The 16091-nt window shown below is 42.2% G+C and overlaps 1 protein-coding gene across 1 annotated transcript in view; it reads right to left on the reverse strand.

Annotated features, from left to right (window-relative positions):
* Positions 1-16091, reverse strand: part of LOC114616490 (growth factor receptor-bound protein 10) — a 102889-nt gene that overhangs the window by 28036 nt on the left and 58762 nt on the right. The window contains exons 3-4 of the mRNA XM_028761942.1: positions 9914-10139; positions 6096-6249 (exon numbers count right to left, since the gene is read on the reverse strand). Of these exons, the coding sequence (XP_028617775.1) occupies positions 6096-6249; positions 9914-10116 (357 nt within the window). The 5' untranslated portion in view covers positions 10117-10139. The remainder of the gene's footprint in view (positions 1-6095; positions 6250-9913; positions 10140-16091) is intronic.

Here is a 16091-nt window from a genome sequence, read left to right on the forward strand (position 1 = left end):
AGGGCGAGTTTCAGCCAGCAAGGCAGTTTTATACTTAGACTAATGTCTGCTACAAGAGTGAAGAGGCTGAGATTAAGGATCGGTAGTGGAGGTGAACACTTCCAAGTTGTATGGGACACCCTCAGCTAAGACAAAAAGCTTTCAACTTTGTAATTTCATGAGACACCTCTGTTCTAAACCAGGAGGACCATCAGAGGTGCAGAGTGTGGGAAAAACACCCTCTTAGTTGCTCGTAGGTCAAGTGTGACCTACGTTAAATGTTTGTGATTTTAAGTTTCTTCAGTCTGGGGACTATTTGCGTATACACAATGAAGTTATCTGGGGAGGAGACCAAGTCTAACTGTAAAGTTTAGTTTCAAGAGTGGACTAATCCTTAGCCTGAAGGTTCTTTTATATAATAAAACAATAATTTTAATATATTAATAGTTTAATGAAGTAGCAGAAGTGGAGTCTTCCACTTGTGACCTGATGTTGAAATCTGAAGCATTTTAGATTTCACTTTTGGATGAGAGATGCTCAGATGCATCTATGAAGAGCAGATGTTCCCATGCTGTGGGTGTAACAAGTTGCTTTCCCTGCAAAGTGAACTGTGGATTCTAATGCAAACACAGGGAAGAGTGCTGTTTGAGGGCAAGTGAGATGGCAAGCCAAGCCATCACAAAAGGGATACCAGCCTGTTTTCTGATGCTGAGATGGAACACTGACCAAAAACAACTTGGTGGGAAAAGGGCTACTTGACTTATAACTTCCAGGTCCTAGTCTAACACTGTGGAAAGTCAGGCAAGAGCTCAGTGTGGGAACAACAGAAAAATTCACTCAGCCAGCTTTCCTTATACGGCTCAGACTTGTTTGCCTCTGGATGGGGCTGCCCAGGCGTGGGCTGGGCCTTCCACATCAATCATCAGTCAGGACAATCTCTCACAGACATGGCCACAGGCCAATCTGATCTGGGCAATCTCTGAATTGAGCCTCCCTTCAGATGACTCTGGGCTGTGTCAAGTTGACAGCTGAAGCTAACTAGGACAGAAGCTAATCAGGTAAAAAGTTCACTAGCTGGCGACATTCCCATTTTCTAATGAAATTTAAAGCGAACCATCAAGTAAGAATTCGCAAATCAATTTTCCCAGGAAAATGATTTCTGGATTCTAGCAGACTTGGAGGCTTTTTAAAAAAATTACCAATATTCAGAAAATAAGCCCTTCCTCTTGCTGGTCTCTGATTCTGCAGAAGGATCTTATCACATTGGTCCTTGTGCAGGGAAGGCACAGACTCATTCATTCCTGTAGCTAAAGGCTGGTGGTTCTTTCCACAAGATAAAATTTAAAGGCTCATGTTTGCAGTACTCTTTCAAGATAAGAGAGATCTGAGACTGTAGTAATCAGCTAGGCTTCTCAAATTTATAGAATTTATATAAGATATTTATAGTGCAGAGAAACACTAGGCTGGGATTTCACATGAGATTCCTGGGATGATTTCTTGTCTCATTTTTAGCCAAGTACATGGTCGGCTCTAGGTCACGGCTCCCTGCTGAGATTGCATCATTTGTTCAGAGGCTAACAGAGACATGAAGGTACCGGCACGTCTCACGTCGTCCAAGCAAGAGGGATTATGCTCTGGCTCCAGAGGCTGTAATGTTCTAAGCACTTAGCAACACCACCAATCAACTGTGACAGTCGGGGGCAGCCTTCACTTTTATCTTGGGCAATTTAGCATCATATCCAAAGTAGGCTCAGTGGGAACTGTTTCTATGTGAATATTTTTATAATCTGTAATATTTGATACTTAAAATATGTAAAGTTTTTTTTAAAAAAAAACATTCAAAAAGCTCTAGGTTAACTTGAGTTTTCTTTGTTAACTTTTTCAGGTCGTCTAAGACCAAGTAGAAAATGTGAATTCCCAAGAACATGGGAGAAAATGCAAAATTTCCCAAATTATGGAATAAACATGTTTCCCAACCTAGAGCCTAGCACTTGGTAGACAATCCTGTACCACAGAACTATATCCCCAGCCCAAGCTAGTGGTTTTGCCTGGCTGCTTTTGGTAAATTCACATGGGTACTCCTAATGAGATGGTGTATGAATGTTCGGCTTAGAGGTGTTCTGTTACTCAGGATTTGCTGTGGCACCTTGCTTCAACAAAGGACTTACATGTAAATGGTCTCAGATACAAATTCTATTCTTTTGACATTTTAGTTACTGACTGTGCAAAGTGGCCTTGCCCTTCTTGGGCCTTGGCTGAGATTTGAGCAAGTCTCTGGTGGTCTGTTTACTCCACAAGAGAAGAAGACGGTAAAATAAGCACCCACAGTGGCAGCTGTGGCATTAGGTCTTGTATCAAATATAGGAAGCAGCTGCACTGTGCCTACATTTTCCTATGTGCTGAATTAATGTCACAACTGCTCTGAGAGGCTAGAGCCAGTGACACCAGCCTCCTCTGACAGACAGGGAACTGAGGCTTTCTAAGGTGCTGCTGCTCTGAAGGGGCCAACAGCCATCTTAATGCATGAGCCTGGGCTCACCCGCTACACACTGGGCTTGCCTCTTAGTATAGAGGAGACAGGCCACCAGCCAGGGCCACCTGGAGAGATATGAGTAAGAGGTCAGAGGAAAAGGAGATGGGTATGTCAAACAGAGAATTCTATCTTTTGACAACAGATGAGTTGGTATGTCTTATACTGGGCTGTCATGGGATACTGGCATTGTCTCTGTCTCACTCTGCATCCCCATCTCAGATCTATCTCGAGCCTAGAGACTTCTCTAAGCAGCCACAATTTGCCTCAGGCTGCTGTCCCAGAACTCAAATTAAACTTCAGCTAGGTCTAGGTCTCAATCCTTCTGATCTCAAAAGGCACCAGAAAAGATGGCACACCAAGCTGTGGAGGCACTAAGAGCAGAAGGACTAGTGAATACGTGGCTCAGGCTTTCATGTAGATGAGAGCCTACTCTTCAGTCATGGCCAGGGTTAGATTTTCCCACTATATGGAGGTCTCAAGTGGCAGTGCATTCACAGAATGGCAGGTAATGCCTAGGAAGACCCCAGTGGTTTTCAGTAAATGTAGGAGTGGAATCCTGTGTAAGGCCATCAATTCAGTTCCAGAAAATTAATTTTTAAAATTAAGCAAAAAGAAAAGAACTGTTTGGAGTTGAGGCAGTATTTATGCACCATTAATGATGGGGCACAAAATATGAGACTAATTGTGTTTAAATAGCCAATGGAAAAACATGCTCGAAGGAGTCATTATGTGGTCATGGGAAACTCTACTGGTTGAAAGAGAAGTCTGCTATTGCTGAGCTTGTTGTGAATTCAGAAAAGGTCCTGTCTACAGCACTACCTATCATGAATCAGACTTCCAAGTTCCCTTGATCCCCCATATTTCTCAGAAGTTCTGCCCTTGAACAGTACAAGTCAACAATGAGTCTATCTGCTATGTCTGGTGTGTCAGTGCACTCCAGATAGTATCTCAGTTTCCCCTGTCACCACTGAATGTGTTCAAGCATCTGGCTCACCCACTGAGGTAGAAAGGTTGTGCTTAATGACAGGCCCAACTTTGGTTACACCAGCTCTGCCTACAGAGACAGTGTATATGTTCCACAACACTGAACAAGGTCAGGGAAGCTTCTGCTTTCTGCCCCAGATATCCTACTCCATGAAAGTTAAGTGTCCTCATGAAGGAAGTCAGCCAGGTTTGGTTTTCTGCAGCTAAATATATCCTGACAGTGGCTGAGACAACTTGGAAACCCATAAATCCAGTAGCCATGTTAGTATCATTGTCATCTGTAACTGTGCCAGTCCTCAGTGATATGGGGTCCCTCAGACCCTTCCTAATAAAGCTGTCCCACCAGGCTGCTGAGTACACAGCCCCTCAGACAAGCTGTACTCAGGGCAGTATTTGTTGGAAGGTAACAAGCTGGTTTTAGCTTACTCTATGCTATCGGCATAGCCCCTGTATGGGATGACTTTCTTCAGTGGCGTAGCTATTAATAAGTTGCTCATGCTTGGTAAATAACCTTTACCCTCAATAAAACTCAATGGGTCAGAACAAACCCAAAAAGTCTGGTGAGATGGCTCTGCATATCAAAGTACCAGGGTTCTACTCCGAGGAAGTAAGTTTGATCTGTGGATCTACATGAAAGAAGAGAACTGAGTCCTTCAATTTGCCCTTTGATATCTCCACTCACTGTACTGCATGTGTGCCCCTACTAAATAAATAGATGTGATAAAAAAAAATTAACAACCACAAAAATACAAGAAAGTAGGCTAGGGCTTCTAAGGAAGAAGAGACTCAGAAAGAGTGTGATATTGATCAAATTATACATTTTACATACATGAAGTTATCAAAGAGTAAATACAAAATAGAACTAAAAACAGTTACAAAGAACAACAGTCTTCCACAAGTGAGAAACACCCTCCCTGCTCTCACTGGTCCCAGTTGGCTTGAGGAATCTGACGACAAACACGCCAATGCACTGTTCTCATGAAGAGCCAACTCTGATCCCAAGAAAAACACGAGCAGGCAAAATTCCCGGGTTTCCTTATTCTTACAAATTTGGACAATCGGTGGGGAGGAGGCTCATTTTCTTGCCAGCCAAGGCAAGGGCCAGACAGTACTTTTGTGGTCTACTTCAGGACAGGAAACTTGTAAACAACCTCGGGGACAAACCATACACGATCATCAGGATCCTTACTCAAGGCAGAAGGTCACCAGGGAGGTAGACAGCCCAGATGCACTTCAGCATGTGACCCTGTGCGGAAGCCAGGACAGTGCTGGCTCTGAGACAAGGAACACTGACCTCACCTTCTAAGTCTGACAGTGCTGTAATGTGGGCGGCTCGAGAGACACTCAGGGGGAGCAGTGTTCCCAAGCCAGCGAGTATTAGAAAAAAGCCTAGTGCTGGAGAGCCTGGTGCTGTATGCCACTAGACTGCAGAGAATGGGGCTTGCTGGCTCCTCTGTGTTAGAGTACAGCAGAGGTGGGCAAGTAGGAGGAGGAATGGGTCTAGTGGGGAAAAATAGAATCTTCTAAATTGCAAGTGTGAAAGACGCAATTGAGGTGGCAGGAAGCCTGTGAGGACTGTAGGCCTAGAGGCTAAGTCAGACACACTATTTGCTGACACTGGCCTCAGTTTCCTCCACTATAGGAGACAGTGACATCTGTACTGATTTACAGGGCTGACCAAAGCAGTAAGCGAGCACCACAGCAGCCTGTGCGTCACCCAGAGCAGAGCCTCCATGCAAAGTCACTGTCTCTGTTCTAGCCCCTACAGCAGGGTGTGGTATGCTGCTGATCCCTGGGCCATCTTGTTCCCAGCCCACTGCCCAGGGAGTTTGAGATGACATGATTTCCCTGCCCGTGTTTCTGATAAGCTGTCACTGGGGAGTTTCTCACCTGGGGTCAGTGACTAGTTCTCTACTTCATAGTACCACTTCAAAGGAGAAACAAGTGTTAAAAGGGCAGTTATTATCTCCTGGGCCAAGTGGCCATTCTTTGGCCTTGAGCAGGCTGTATTCGAAGTCAAGACCTCAAGATGGAAGTTCTGATTGTATCCCATACTGAAGAGTAAACACGCACAGGAAGGCCCAGCGGTGTGCCACAGCAGAAGAGCTGGTTGACCTGGTCGCACAATTTCTTTAAAAGAGCTAAAATCATCCTCAAGCATCAAATCATTAATTGAAAAACAACAGTAGCAACAACAACAACAATAAAACACAGTTAAGATTCTTTGAAGCCCAGTGATGCATTCCTAAGTCTGGTGAGAGGCTAAAGACACTTGGATGCCAAGCCCAAGAACCTGAGTTCGATCCTCCAGGACCGGCATGGTGTAAAGAGAGAACTGACTTAAGAAAATTGTCCTTTAATTATATACATGCATCATGGCACACATGCTGCCCCCAGGAATAAATAAATAAATAAATAAATAAATAAGTATATAAATACATAACTAATTCTTTTTGAAAACTATCCTGATACATTCCTAACTTAGTAAATTGAATTTTGGCCAATACATTAAAAGGACTCATGAGAACTTCCTTCTTAGAACTTCCCTCCTTTCTCCACAAAGAAATGCATCACTGTGCTGTAGTCAGGGACCACTTACATGCTTGGCAGGAGGCTGGCTCGGAGGTGGAGGCAAGGAGCTAGGAGCAACCGAAGGAGATCCCCCAGGGGCCCCACCAGTGAGCTCCGGAAACGGGTTGGGGATGGCCGGAAGAGATGAAGTTCTGAGCTGCGGGTCTTCCTCCTGAAGGCGCCTACAAGGGAGGAATCAAAAGCTAGTTTGCCATCTCAGTACACACTTGCTGGTCTATGCCCCAGAGAAGGAAATGCTGGCTTTCTGTGGATGCTGGTACAACCATGTTCATGACAGCATTATTCGTAGTGGCCCAAATTGGGAAGTAGCCTAACTGTCCAACTGTGAATATGTGTGTCTCTGTGATAAAATATCATGTAGCCTTAAAAAGAGAATTATCCAAAAAACATAATAAGGGAAGGGAATTCTGACATATCCTATAAATCCAGTAGCAGAAGGACACATACTGGAAGACTACATTGTGTAGGGCATACAAAATAGTTGAATTCGGAAAGTAGAATGGTAGGGGCAGAGGAGAGAGGCGGGGAGCTACTATTTAGTGAGTACAGTTTCTGTTCTCTAAGACCGAGAGACTGGCCATCAATCCCAAGTGTTCACTTTAAAAAATGGCTACTATACAACATATATTTTGGGCTCAGCATACTGTATACTCTGTTGGCATCTGTTCAATGTGTACCCTGTACATAAAAAGGTTTGATGAATAAAGGCAGCTTTGAGAGAACAGGACTTCCTGAAGTCTTTGAAATGAACACATATCTGATTGTAGGAGGCTTCCTGTTTCTTCACCTGAACTGTGGAAATGATCAATTTATGAGCAAAGTGTTTAGGACTATACTGTTTGGAAATCAAAGCTTCATGTATCTATCTTCCTAGAATGTCCTTATTGATTCAGCTTCTCCTGTGTATTCCTTGGCACTTCTTCACGGTCATCTCTCCTTCCTTTTCCCCTTTGAAAAATCCAAAGCTCACTTGTCAGCCCATTAAGCAATGGATGATGAATTGGGTATAATTATGAAAACAGCAGAGAAATCAAGTTCAAAGTCAAAGCTAAAATGATAATAAATGCCCAGTGCTTTTCTTTGTAGAGTCCTGATGGCAACCTCCTGACTCCATTTTCTGGGGCTTCCTGGGGAGGCACTTTATCCCATCCACCCACCCACCCACCCACCAGTAAGGGGACATTACCAGTGTGTAGAGCCTTCCTTTCAGGACAGGCAGAGTGGGGTCCACTCATGGTCTGCTCAGAATGTCTGGCCCTCCTCTTATTTCAACATACCAGGAAACTACTTTTTATATATTATCTTCAAATAAGTTTTGAATATTTTTACAGTCTGATAAGATCATTGATCCATGAGCCGTCCTGAGAGAATTTGCAATTTGAAAATTCACTGTGTGATCACTGGCCTTACCAACCAATCTCTGACTTCAAGGAAGATCTGCCTAGCTGTTTGTTTTGTGTGGACCAGGAAACGATACTCTGACTATTAAGATACCAGCTCTCTCAAGACATAAAGGGAATTTGTGTTGTGAAACATGGGGAAGATGTTCCTATATCAGCCTGATGATGTGGCAGGAAGCTTACTTTTACTGTTAACAAATCGTGATCTTCTTATAGCCGTTTCAGCTTTAGCATCTTTGATCTACAGAACCAGACAGGACTGTTTCTGATGTTTCACAGCTCACAAAAGCCTCCTTCTTTATGAGGGTGTATTGAAAATTTATAAATTATTTCAATTTTTAACCTCATTATTTTTTTTATGCTATGACATTTCACAGATACTGCCCAGAAGTGTAATTAAGGGGCATTATACAAAGATGAAAGCAATCCCTGTTACAGAAGCTCACATCAAAAGAGGATGTCCCTGAGGCTGCAAAATGAAAGTGTCTGTGGAGAGGACCTGGGATTCAGGGATGTCAAGGTGGCTACAAAACTGCCAGGACCTGGGAGGTGGAGGTGTTTGTGCTTCCAAAACCTTGCCTGGTTCGTACACTTGAAAATAATTCTCTCCCTCACCAGAACCCTCCTCCTGCTCCATCAATTAGCCTGTGGAACATCTGGGCCTTCTGCAGACTTTTCCTTTATACTTTCCTCCACTTGGCTCACCTAGCCTGTGAGAATCATTGGGAGCCCTTCTACAGTGTGAACCCAGAACCCACAACCTTGGAAAGAGTAGACATCTAGGGGAAGATGGTTACTGAAGCTGAAGAAGACTTAATGTTAGACCATAAAGAACCCTTTTAGGAGTTTCTGGAAGCAAGGAGGAGTGGAACATCCTAGAATAGGCAGTGCTGAGAAAGTACAAGCACTAGAACTCCAGCTGGACAGAGGCTGGGCAACAATCCCAAGCACAGTCCACTGCACACACATCTGTGAATTCCCAAGGGGCAGGAACAAGTTTGTATTAAGGCTTGCCATCCTTGCTCGGTCATGCAAGCATGAAACTCATGGGAGTCCTGAGACTGAGCCAGGCAAAGGCAGTACTCTTCAAGAGCTGCCTTCCTCAGCTTGGTTTCATAAACCAGAGATGACTACGGGGCTCTTTATCTTCCCCTCAACAAAATTACTATTATCTCCTTAATACTCTTAAGTATGTTGCTTGCTTTTATTCAACACAAAATCAGCCACTGTCTTATTCTTCTGTGCTCTCTAACTCCACATAAAAGTCATGTACTCGCAGAGCGTGACTGCTTCTTGTTCTGCAGTGCCATCACCTAACTTCACCCTTCTTCATATTGAGGGCCCCATCACTTTCAGGTCTGTAGGCTCTTCACATGGCTTTAATGTCAGGGTGCATACTCTGCAGCTATGTTGCTCTCTCCCCCCTGCCTTATAACTCTCAAATTCAGAATTGTACTACCTAAACCAAAATGTATCCTTTCTTATATGTTCTAAACTTTTCTCTGCCCAGTTGCTGGGAAAAGTACAGAAGTCTTTAAAATCTGCTCCTTGCCTCCACTCTCCAATCTTCTACTTTCTTATTATCATGAACTCAGCTCAGAGATCTGCCACCTCCCAAGAAGCTCCCTCAAGGTACCAGTACTCTTCTTTTGCTAACACAGATATGCTTTTCTGTTCAGTCCCCTATGGATAAGGCCAAAACAGAACCACGATGGTGGTTAGGAACTATATATTTTTGAGTAGGTCCTGGAGGACATTGCAGCTGGTCTATAGACCCTACTCTGAGGAACATGAACTTGGAGCATGGTTATGGTATCTGCTGGGAATCAGGAGCTCAGGAAAAGGTGTAGATGCTAAGCCAGGCAGCAAAGTTCACACTAAAAGCTAAAATGCTACACAGCATACCCAGGGCCACTGAGACCTGCACTTTTAGTTCTTTGAGGTCAGCTGGCAGAAGCATGACTTGAAAATTCTGACAGTATACCCCCAGATAGTCAGCAGCAACCTAGTGTATCACAACACATATCCCACTTGCTTCTTTCCATCTTACCACTTCATGTCATCTCACTATCACAACAGGAAGGATAGGAGCCACTCAACGTGACTTCATGAGTGTTATAATTGTTCTGTTGTACTATTAATTATTGTTGTACATATTATAGTGTCTAATTTGTAAGCCAAAATTCATCATTGTTATGTATGTGTAGGGAGAACTACAGTAAACGGTGTGTGTGTGTCTATGTGTGTGAGTCAGGACTGTGTTTCAGCTTTAGGATTGTGCATCAGTTTCCTCAAGATTATAGAGTGACAACTGTAGCTACTATTAAGAGAAGAAACTCATCTAACTTGACTTTACAGTCACTGCCCATCACCATTTGGAGAGCAGAGTGCACTGTCTGTGCAGACAGCACGTGTTCTGGCCCACCTGAGAGGAAGAATGTGCACAGGCTGCGAGCGTTGCATTTTCTGCCTTGGGGACGCCTGTGGCTGTCCCCGGGAGCTGGCAGCCGCTGCTCCCTGGTTGCTGGCATCCTGGCCATTCTCAAGAAGTGGCGCAGTATCAGTATCAGACTGCATGTTGCAAGCTGAGTTAAGGCTTTCCACGGATGAGTTATTATCGTTGTTCATCACTCGAAGCCCAAGACCATGCTCTGTATATAAAAAAGGCAAGAGAAGAAAAAAATGTCAGTGAGGGTGTAGAGTTCCACCAAAATAGTTATCTTTGGGTATCAGGACCCCAATGAAACAGTATTTTAAAAATACTATCAAATCATATTAGCTATATACAATACATGTTAAGAATGTGTGTATACATAGTACATGTATAGTTCAAAATGAAGTCATCCCACTTGGAATGACAATGCTTCCCGAAAACACTATATATTATCAAATAAAAACTCCAGTATGAGGCATGAAAAATCTCCTTTTAGATTGTTCGTCGGGGGTATCCAAGACATCTTCAGAACAATATAGCTATTGCAGCTGCTCTTGATTGCCTTCTGGAAGTTGAAGATAAGTCCCTATTGCTAAAGATACCATGAAGTTTAGACATAAGACCTGGTATACTCAAGCTGGATCTGACTTGAAAGTCTCTTTCCAGAGGATTAGCTTTCATAATACCAAAAGGTGCTATAAAAGCTACTAAGGGAAGAAGGTGACCAACTGTCCTACCCAGCTATAATACCCATGAATCACAATGATGACCAGCATGGCAAGATATTAACAGTGCAATAGTGGCACCCCTATCTTGGTGGCAACCAATGACTTCTCTGATTTGACTTAAGGCCAGTACTGGAAACCTGCCCACTTTCCCAGTGCCAGTGAGGTCATGGATACTGGAGGAGGTTTTTGGTATCACTTTACTAAAGCAGCATGATGTCTAACTGGAGTCTACTCATCCTTACACCACAGATAACTGTAGCTCTCACCTCCTTGCAACAAATGGAAACAATTACAGAAAGCTGAACGAGACAAAATATAGAGAACAACTAATCATGGGGTGCTCAGTCCCTGCAGATACATCTGTAATACAATTCTTGTTCTTAAGAGAACACTGAGGAAAAAGGGGTGGAAAGATGGCAAGAGCCAGAATAACAGAAGTTGGCTGTGAAGGTGTTTCCTAAAGCTGTCAACTTAAAAATAGGGTAAGAAGTGACCCAAGCTGACTGTATCATAGCACTTCACAAGTTGTAGGAGACGGCCAGGTGTGACCCTTAAACCCCACACGAGACTATCACAAAATGTAAGATACTCACTCTCATATAGAGGTCAAGGCCTCCAAAGTATAGAAAGAAATAAGAGAATGCATTTTGAACCCGCTTGTCATGCCCAGATTGCTCCTACAGCCTCCATGCCCAGGACAACAGACTGGTGGTTTCTGTTCAAAGTCTCTTAAAGTCTAATACAGAGTTAGCAATATATCCATCTCCTAGGGGACTCTGAGGGTAAAGTCAGATGTAACCAGTTTTATAATAGAGTCTGATACAAAATAAGCAGCTCCATTTGACTTTTTTTTTTTTTTGAAAAGCAACACAAACAGGCAATTGGTCTATTATCTAAGGAAGCATGTTTAAGGAATGAAGTTACGCGCTCCCCCGCCCCCCCAGAAAACAAGCAGTAGGGAGCATCTTGGATTTGAAAATAAATTTAGATGTGTGTTTGACCTGTACTATGAACAACAAATGGGCTCAAGGATCTTTCTTGATCTAGCTGGGCCAGTAATTCTGTGATAGTATGCTTGTTTAGAATGTATGTGCACCAGGATTTTGTTCTTCAACATTACAATGTAGCCTTTCTTTGTGTCTCTTGTTTCTTAAGACTAAAGGATGTGACAACAAAAGATACTAAAACCCACTAGAGAATACCTGGCATGATGTGAGAAATGGAAAAAAACTGTATCTTTCAAGGAGTAGTACCTCTCGGTGGGTGAAGGAACAGAGCACAATTATGGGAATATATAGGCAGAAGCAGAAGAACATTGGCTGGCCCTGGCTTGTAGCTGTAAGAGAGACCCTGATGATGGAAGCTGAATAGCGGAAGTGACCCATGGTACATCTAGGCAGTTCAGGTTCCAAGATCCTTAGGAGAGACAAGGTAGCAGGTTGCTGAAAAGAGTGGTGATGGGCCCTAACTTTCTAACTGGTGTAGTCACTGCTGGAATAAGAGCAGAGACCATGTGCAAGAGATGCTGACAAGGAGGGAACAGTGGGCTGTGGGCCCAAGAGAGAAGCAGTTAGGTGCATACAAGCATTCAGATTGGTAATAAAATCTAGGAACTATATATAGATAAGGGATGGAGGAGGAAGAAGATCTTGATACAGCACAGGTTCTGAGTGATCACATATTAACCTTATAGTCATCTATTAAATGGACAAAAGTGCTGAATTGGTAATTAAAAATGACTAAAACACTAAGATATCATAAAGGGGATTGCTGAGGGTCATAGCAGAGCACTTGCCCAACTAGGAGCTGCCTGAGTAACAACAATCTAAGTCTCCAGTAGGGCAAGTAGGGGTTACACTTTCAGGTTCTGTCATCTTTTGAAGGGACATGCCTCTTAAAGGCCTCACCAGAATAGAAGTAGAGCAGCCTTTAGCCCACTTATGAAAGGAGGCAATCAGAAGATGGCTAAGGAGAAGACCACAGTGGGAACAGAAGTTACACTAAGGGTCACAAGTCTGGCACTATTAGGAGAGTTCCAGAATATGTGCCTCCTGACACATGCTTCAACTCACAAGTAAGCATTTCTATGTTGATAGATCATTTAAGAAGCAACACTGGGTGAAACACAAATTCTACTATACTAAAGAGTGAGTGTGTGTGTGTGTGTGTGGGGGGGGGGCTCAGGCCAGGGCCCATTCTTTGACTGAAAGAACCCCTTGTGAACCAAGTTTCGCTCAATGCAGAGCTACTCCCTAAGTGTTTAGACAGGAAAGAGCCTTGTAAGACACCAAGTCCTATTTCTACTGCTCTAGCCCTAGAGAAACCCACTGGCAACACGGTTCCTGGTCCGACAGCGCTCCCAGCCTCTGAGAAAACGAAATGGCTTGGTTCGTGCTGGCAGATTAACATTCATGGTTATTTTTCCCTGGGCTTGCTGTAGTCTTTGGCTGTGCCGACCCCTGGTGGCAGTCCCTGGTGTCTCCTGTCCTATTTCTTTTTTTGGAAACAGGTAAATTCCTGGGTTGGTTCTCTGTAGTAAAACCAAAGACAAAGCAATTCTGATACTATTCAAATATTATTCATATAAAGCAGATGGATTCTAGAAGAGACAACACGTGTCCAGATTGCTGTTCTCTCCTCTGAAGTGGGTGATTTCTTCATCTGAATATATTGTATTGGGTGGACTTTGAAAGGATACCAGGCTAATCCGATAACATCCAGTTACCAGGTTACAATCTTCGCCAATCAAATATAGCTACTATACCCAGATTCTTCAAACCTTCAAGCTTTTCAGAGCTGTCAGAATGAAAGTAAAGTCTCAAAGTTCTAAAATGGTTTACTCAAAACCCAACTTAATATGTCCTATGAGGACAATGATAATTTAAATGTTTGGATTTTTTAAAAAAAATACTAAGACTTTACTTGAAGTTCCTAAAATTCTAATGTAGACTAAAAATGAAATCTTCTAAACCATTTTTAAACAGCTGATTCTTAAGGGTCTACACTAATTTTTTTTTAAATTACTGGAGTAAGACATACTAAAATTGTATTAGTTCTTTTTAAGAAAATTATATGTATTTATTTATGGCAAGGTGTGAATCACAGCAGTTGGGTGGAGAATAGAGGACAACTTGTTAGTTCTCTCCTTCTAATTACAATGTGGGTCTGGGATTGAACTCAGGTTGTCATGCTTGGAGGTGCCTTTCCTACTGACCTATTTCACCAGCCTCACATTTGGTTCTTGTAAATTTTCTATAAGCTTATATTTTCCTCAGTGAGGACCTTGTGTGCTTTTTTTTAAAATCTGTGTAGTCAACTGCTAAACTGTTTTGTAGCCCCATGAATCTGAACAGAGCTATAATAACCCATTGGGAAAAAGCTTTCTGCCAGTGAGCAGAAGTGGAAGGAGGCTCACTGCTCTGCTTTGATTGTCTCCTCAACACTAATCTGATAGAACAGGTTCCACAAGGGCACTGCTTCAGAAAGGACACTAGGAAAGAAAAGAAAAGTGACCTTATATAGACAATTTCACCTCCAGTGAATTTGTAAGAATGTGTTTTCTGACAAACATGGCTGTCAAATCAAAATCTTAGTAGCTGTCCCCTTCCCTAAAGAGCCAAGTCTTAACTGGGCATGGACTTTGCCCCAAATATTTGAAGTCATCTGATCTCAAATTCACATCTCTTCTTGCTTCACTGTCATTAACAAACTCAAGGCTAGTTTTGTTTGGAAATACATGTAAATCTAGTTAAATAAATTCTCATTTGGTTCATAAGCCATGACTGGCAAATATCTCTCACAAGCCAAGTGAGGTGTGCTGATCTGGAAAGGGTAAGGAGAGCGGAGAGGTGCTGGCAGAGGAGGATCTCCCTTCCCGGCCGCTCAGGCGCACGTACCTTAGCACCTTAACAAATAATACACTTCTTGGTTCACAGCACCATCTAGTGTCTTTTTTACGCAAACTGGAGATTAACGGTGGTTCTGGGTTTTCTTTACTAAATTATTTTGTCTCCTTAAAGACACTTGCATTATGCATATATGATGTATCTATTGTGGTGGCCCAATCTTCATAGGAAGCCCCCCCCCCGCCTGTGAACACTCAGTGCCTTCCTTGTTTTTGCTCTTGCTGTACATCTGTTGGGAAATGAAGAGTTGTAGGCAAGCTTGTGTGTCTATGTGACTTAATGACTGAATCTCTGGGAAGGAAGAATTACAGTATTTCTGTCTACCAGAGAAATTTCTGATTCTTCATTTTGGACCAAATTTTTGCTGCCATTTTCCTGGACTTAAGTCAGAGTCAGAGACACAGCATGTATTTGGTCTTTCTGATTAAGTGTGTGACCAGAATTGGTGACAGCACGTTGCTAACTGAACATGTTACCCCTTGTCATCCCAACACGAGGATCTTCTTCTCTAAGCACCTTCTGTTTTTGTAAAGTCTTTTAAAAACTCAATTACAAATCAGTATATATGCTACTTTATTTGTGTTTTCTGATTTGTCATTTTGTGGTAATTGCTAAAAAGGCTTAAAGACAGAAATGAATATCAACATTTTTTCAAAATACACTTGAAGCTAAAAACAATGACTTAGAAATCAATCAATTAAATATGTAAGAAATGTTACAATGAGAAGTGATAATTCACTAATATTTTATTATTAAGCATATTTAATAACTAGATGAAAGATGTTAAGATCCACTCTAGCTTTTCTATAGTTAATTTTTTTAAAAAGTAAATGAAAGTATTATTTGTGTCCTTTTAAGATTTCATATATCCATGGATTCAAGCAATCACAGAGTAAAAATATTTGGGGGAACAATATCTATATATCTATATTAAATATTAGCAGATGATTTTTGCCACCCTTCTAAAGCAATGCAGTATAGCCTATATTAGTTCTATAGATTTAGGTGTTATAAATAATTAAGTAGTAACATATATGAAGAAGTGTTCCTATGTTGTATGCAAACCCAACACCATTTGCACTTGAAACACAAGTATCTGTAGCTTTTAGTTTCTGTGAGATGTTGAAGTCTATGTGTAAAAATGAAAAACACTACATATCCAGAAAGAAAATGAAGACAGTGTTTGAGGTGGCTAGAGTCTAGGGCCAGAGAGTAAGAGTTGGTATTTGTGAGTTCAGAGTTGCACCTGGAGAAGAGTTCTGTGGCTAGACCCTAGTACTGACTACACACCAATATGACTACTTTTGCTTTGTTTTTTTGAGACATGGTCTGGCTATCTATTTCAGTATCCCAAGTGTTTGGAATACAAGCATGTATGACCACACATGGCTCTAACTATTTCTACATTAAAAAAAACTGAAAAAATAAAGCAATTTTAAACTTTAGACTTTTAGATATCTTCAAACATGGCCAATTAAAATCCCAGTCTTACTGCTTTACTTGGGTAGGCCTCTGCCAGAATGAAGCAATGTTCCA

The sequence above is a fragment of the Grammomys surdaster genome, unplaced genomic scaffold (genome assembly GCF_004785775.1).
Source record: "Grammomys surdaster isolate TR1022 unplaced genomic scaffold, NIH_TR_1.0 332314, whole genome shotgun sequence".
Lineage (NCBI taxonomy): Eukaryota > Metazoa > Chordata > Mammalia > Rodentia > Muridae > Grammomys > Grammomys surdaster.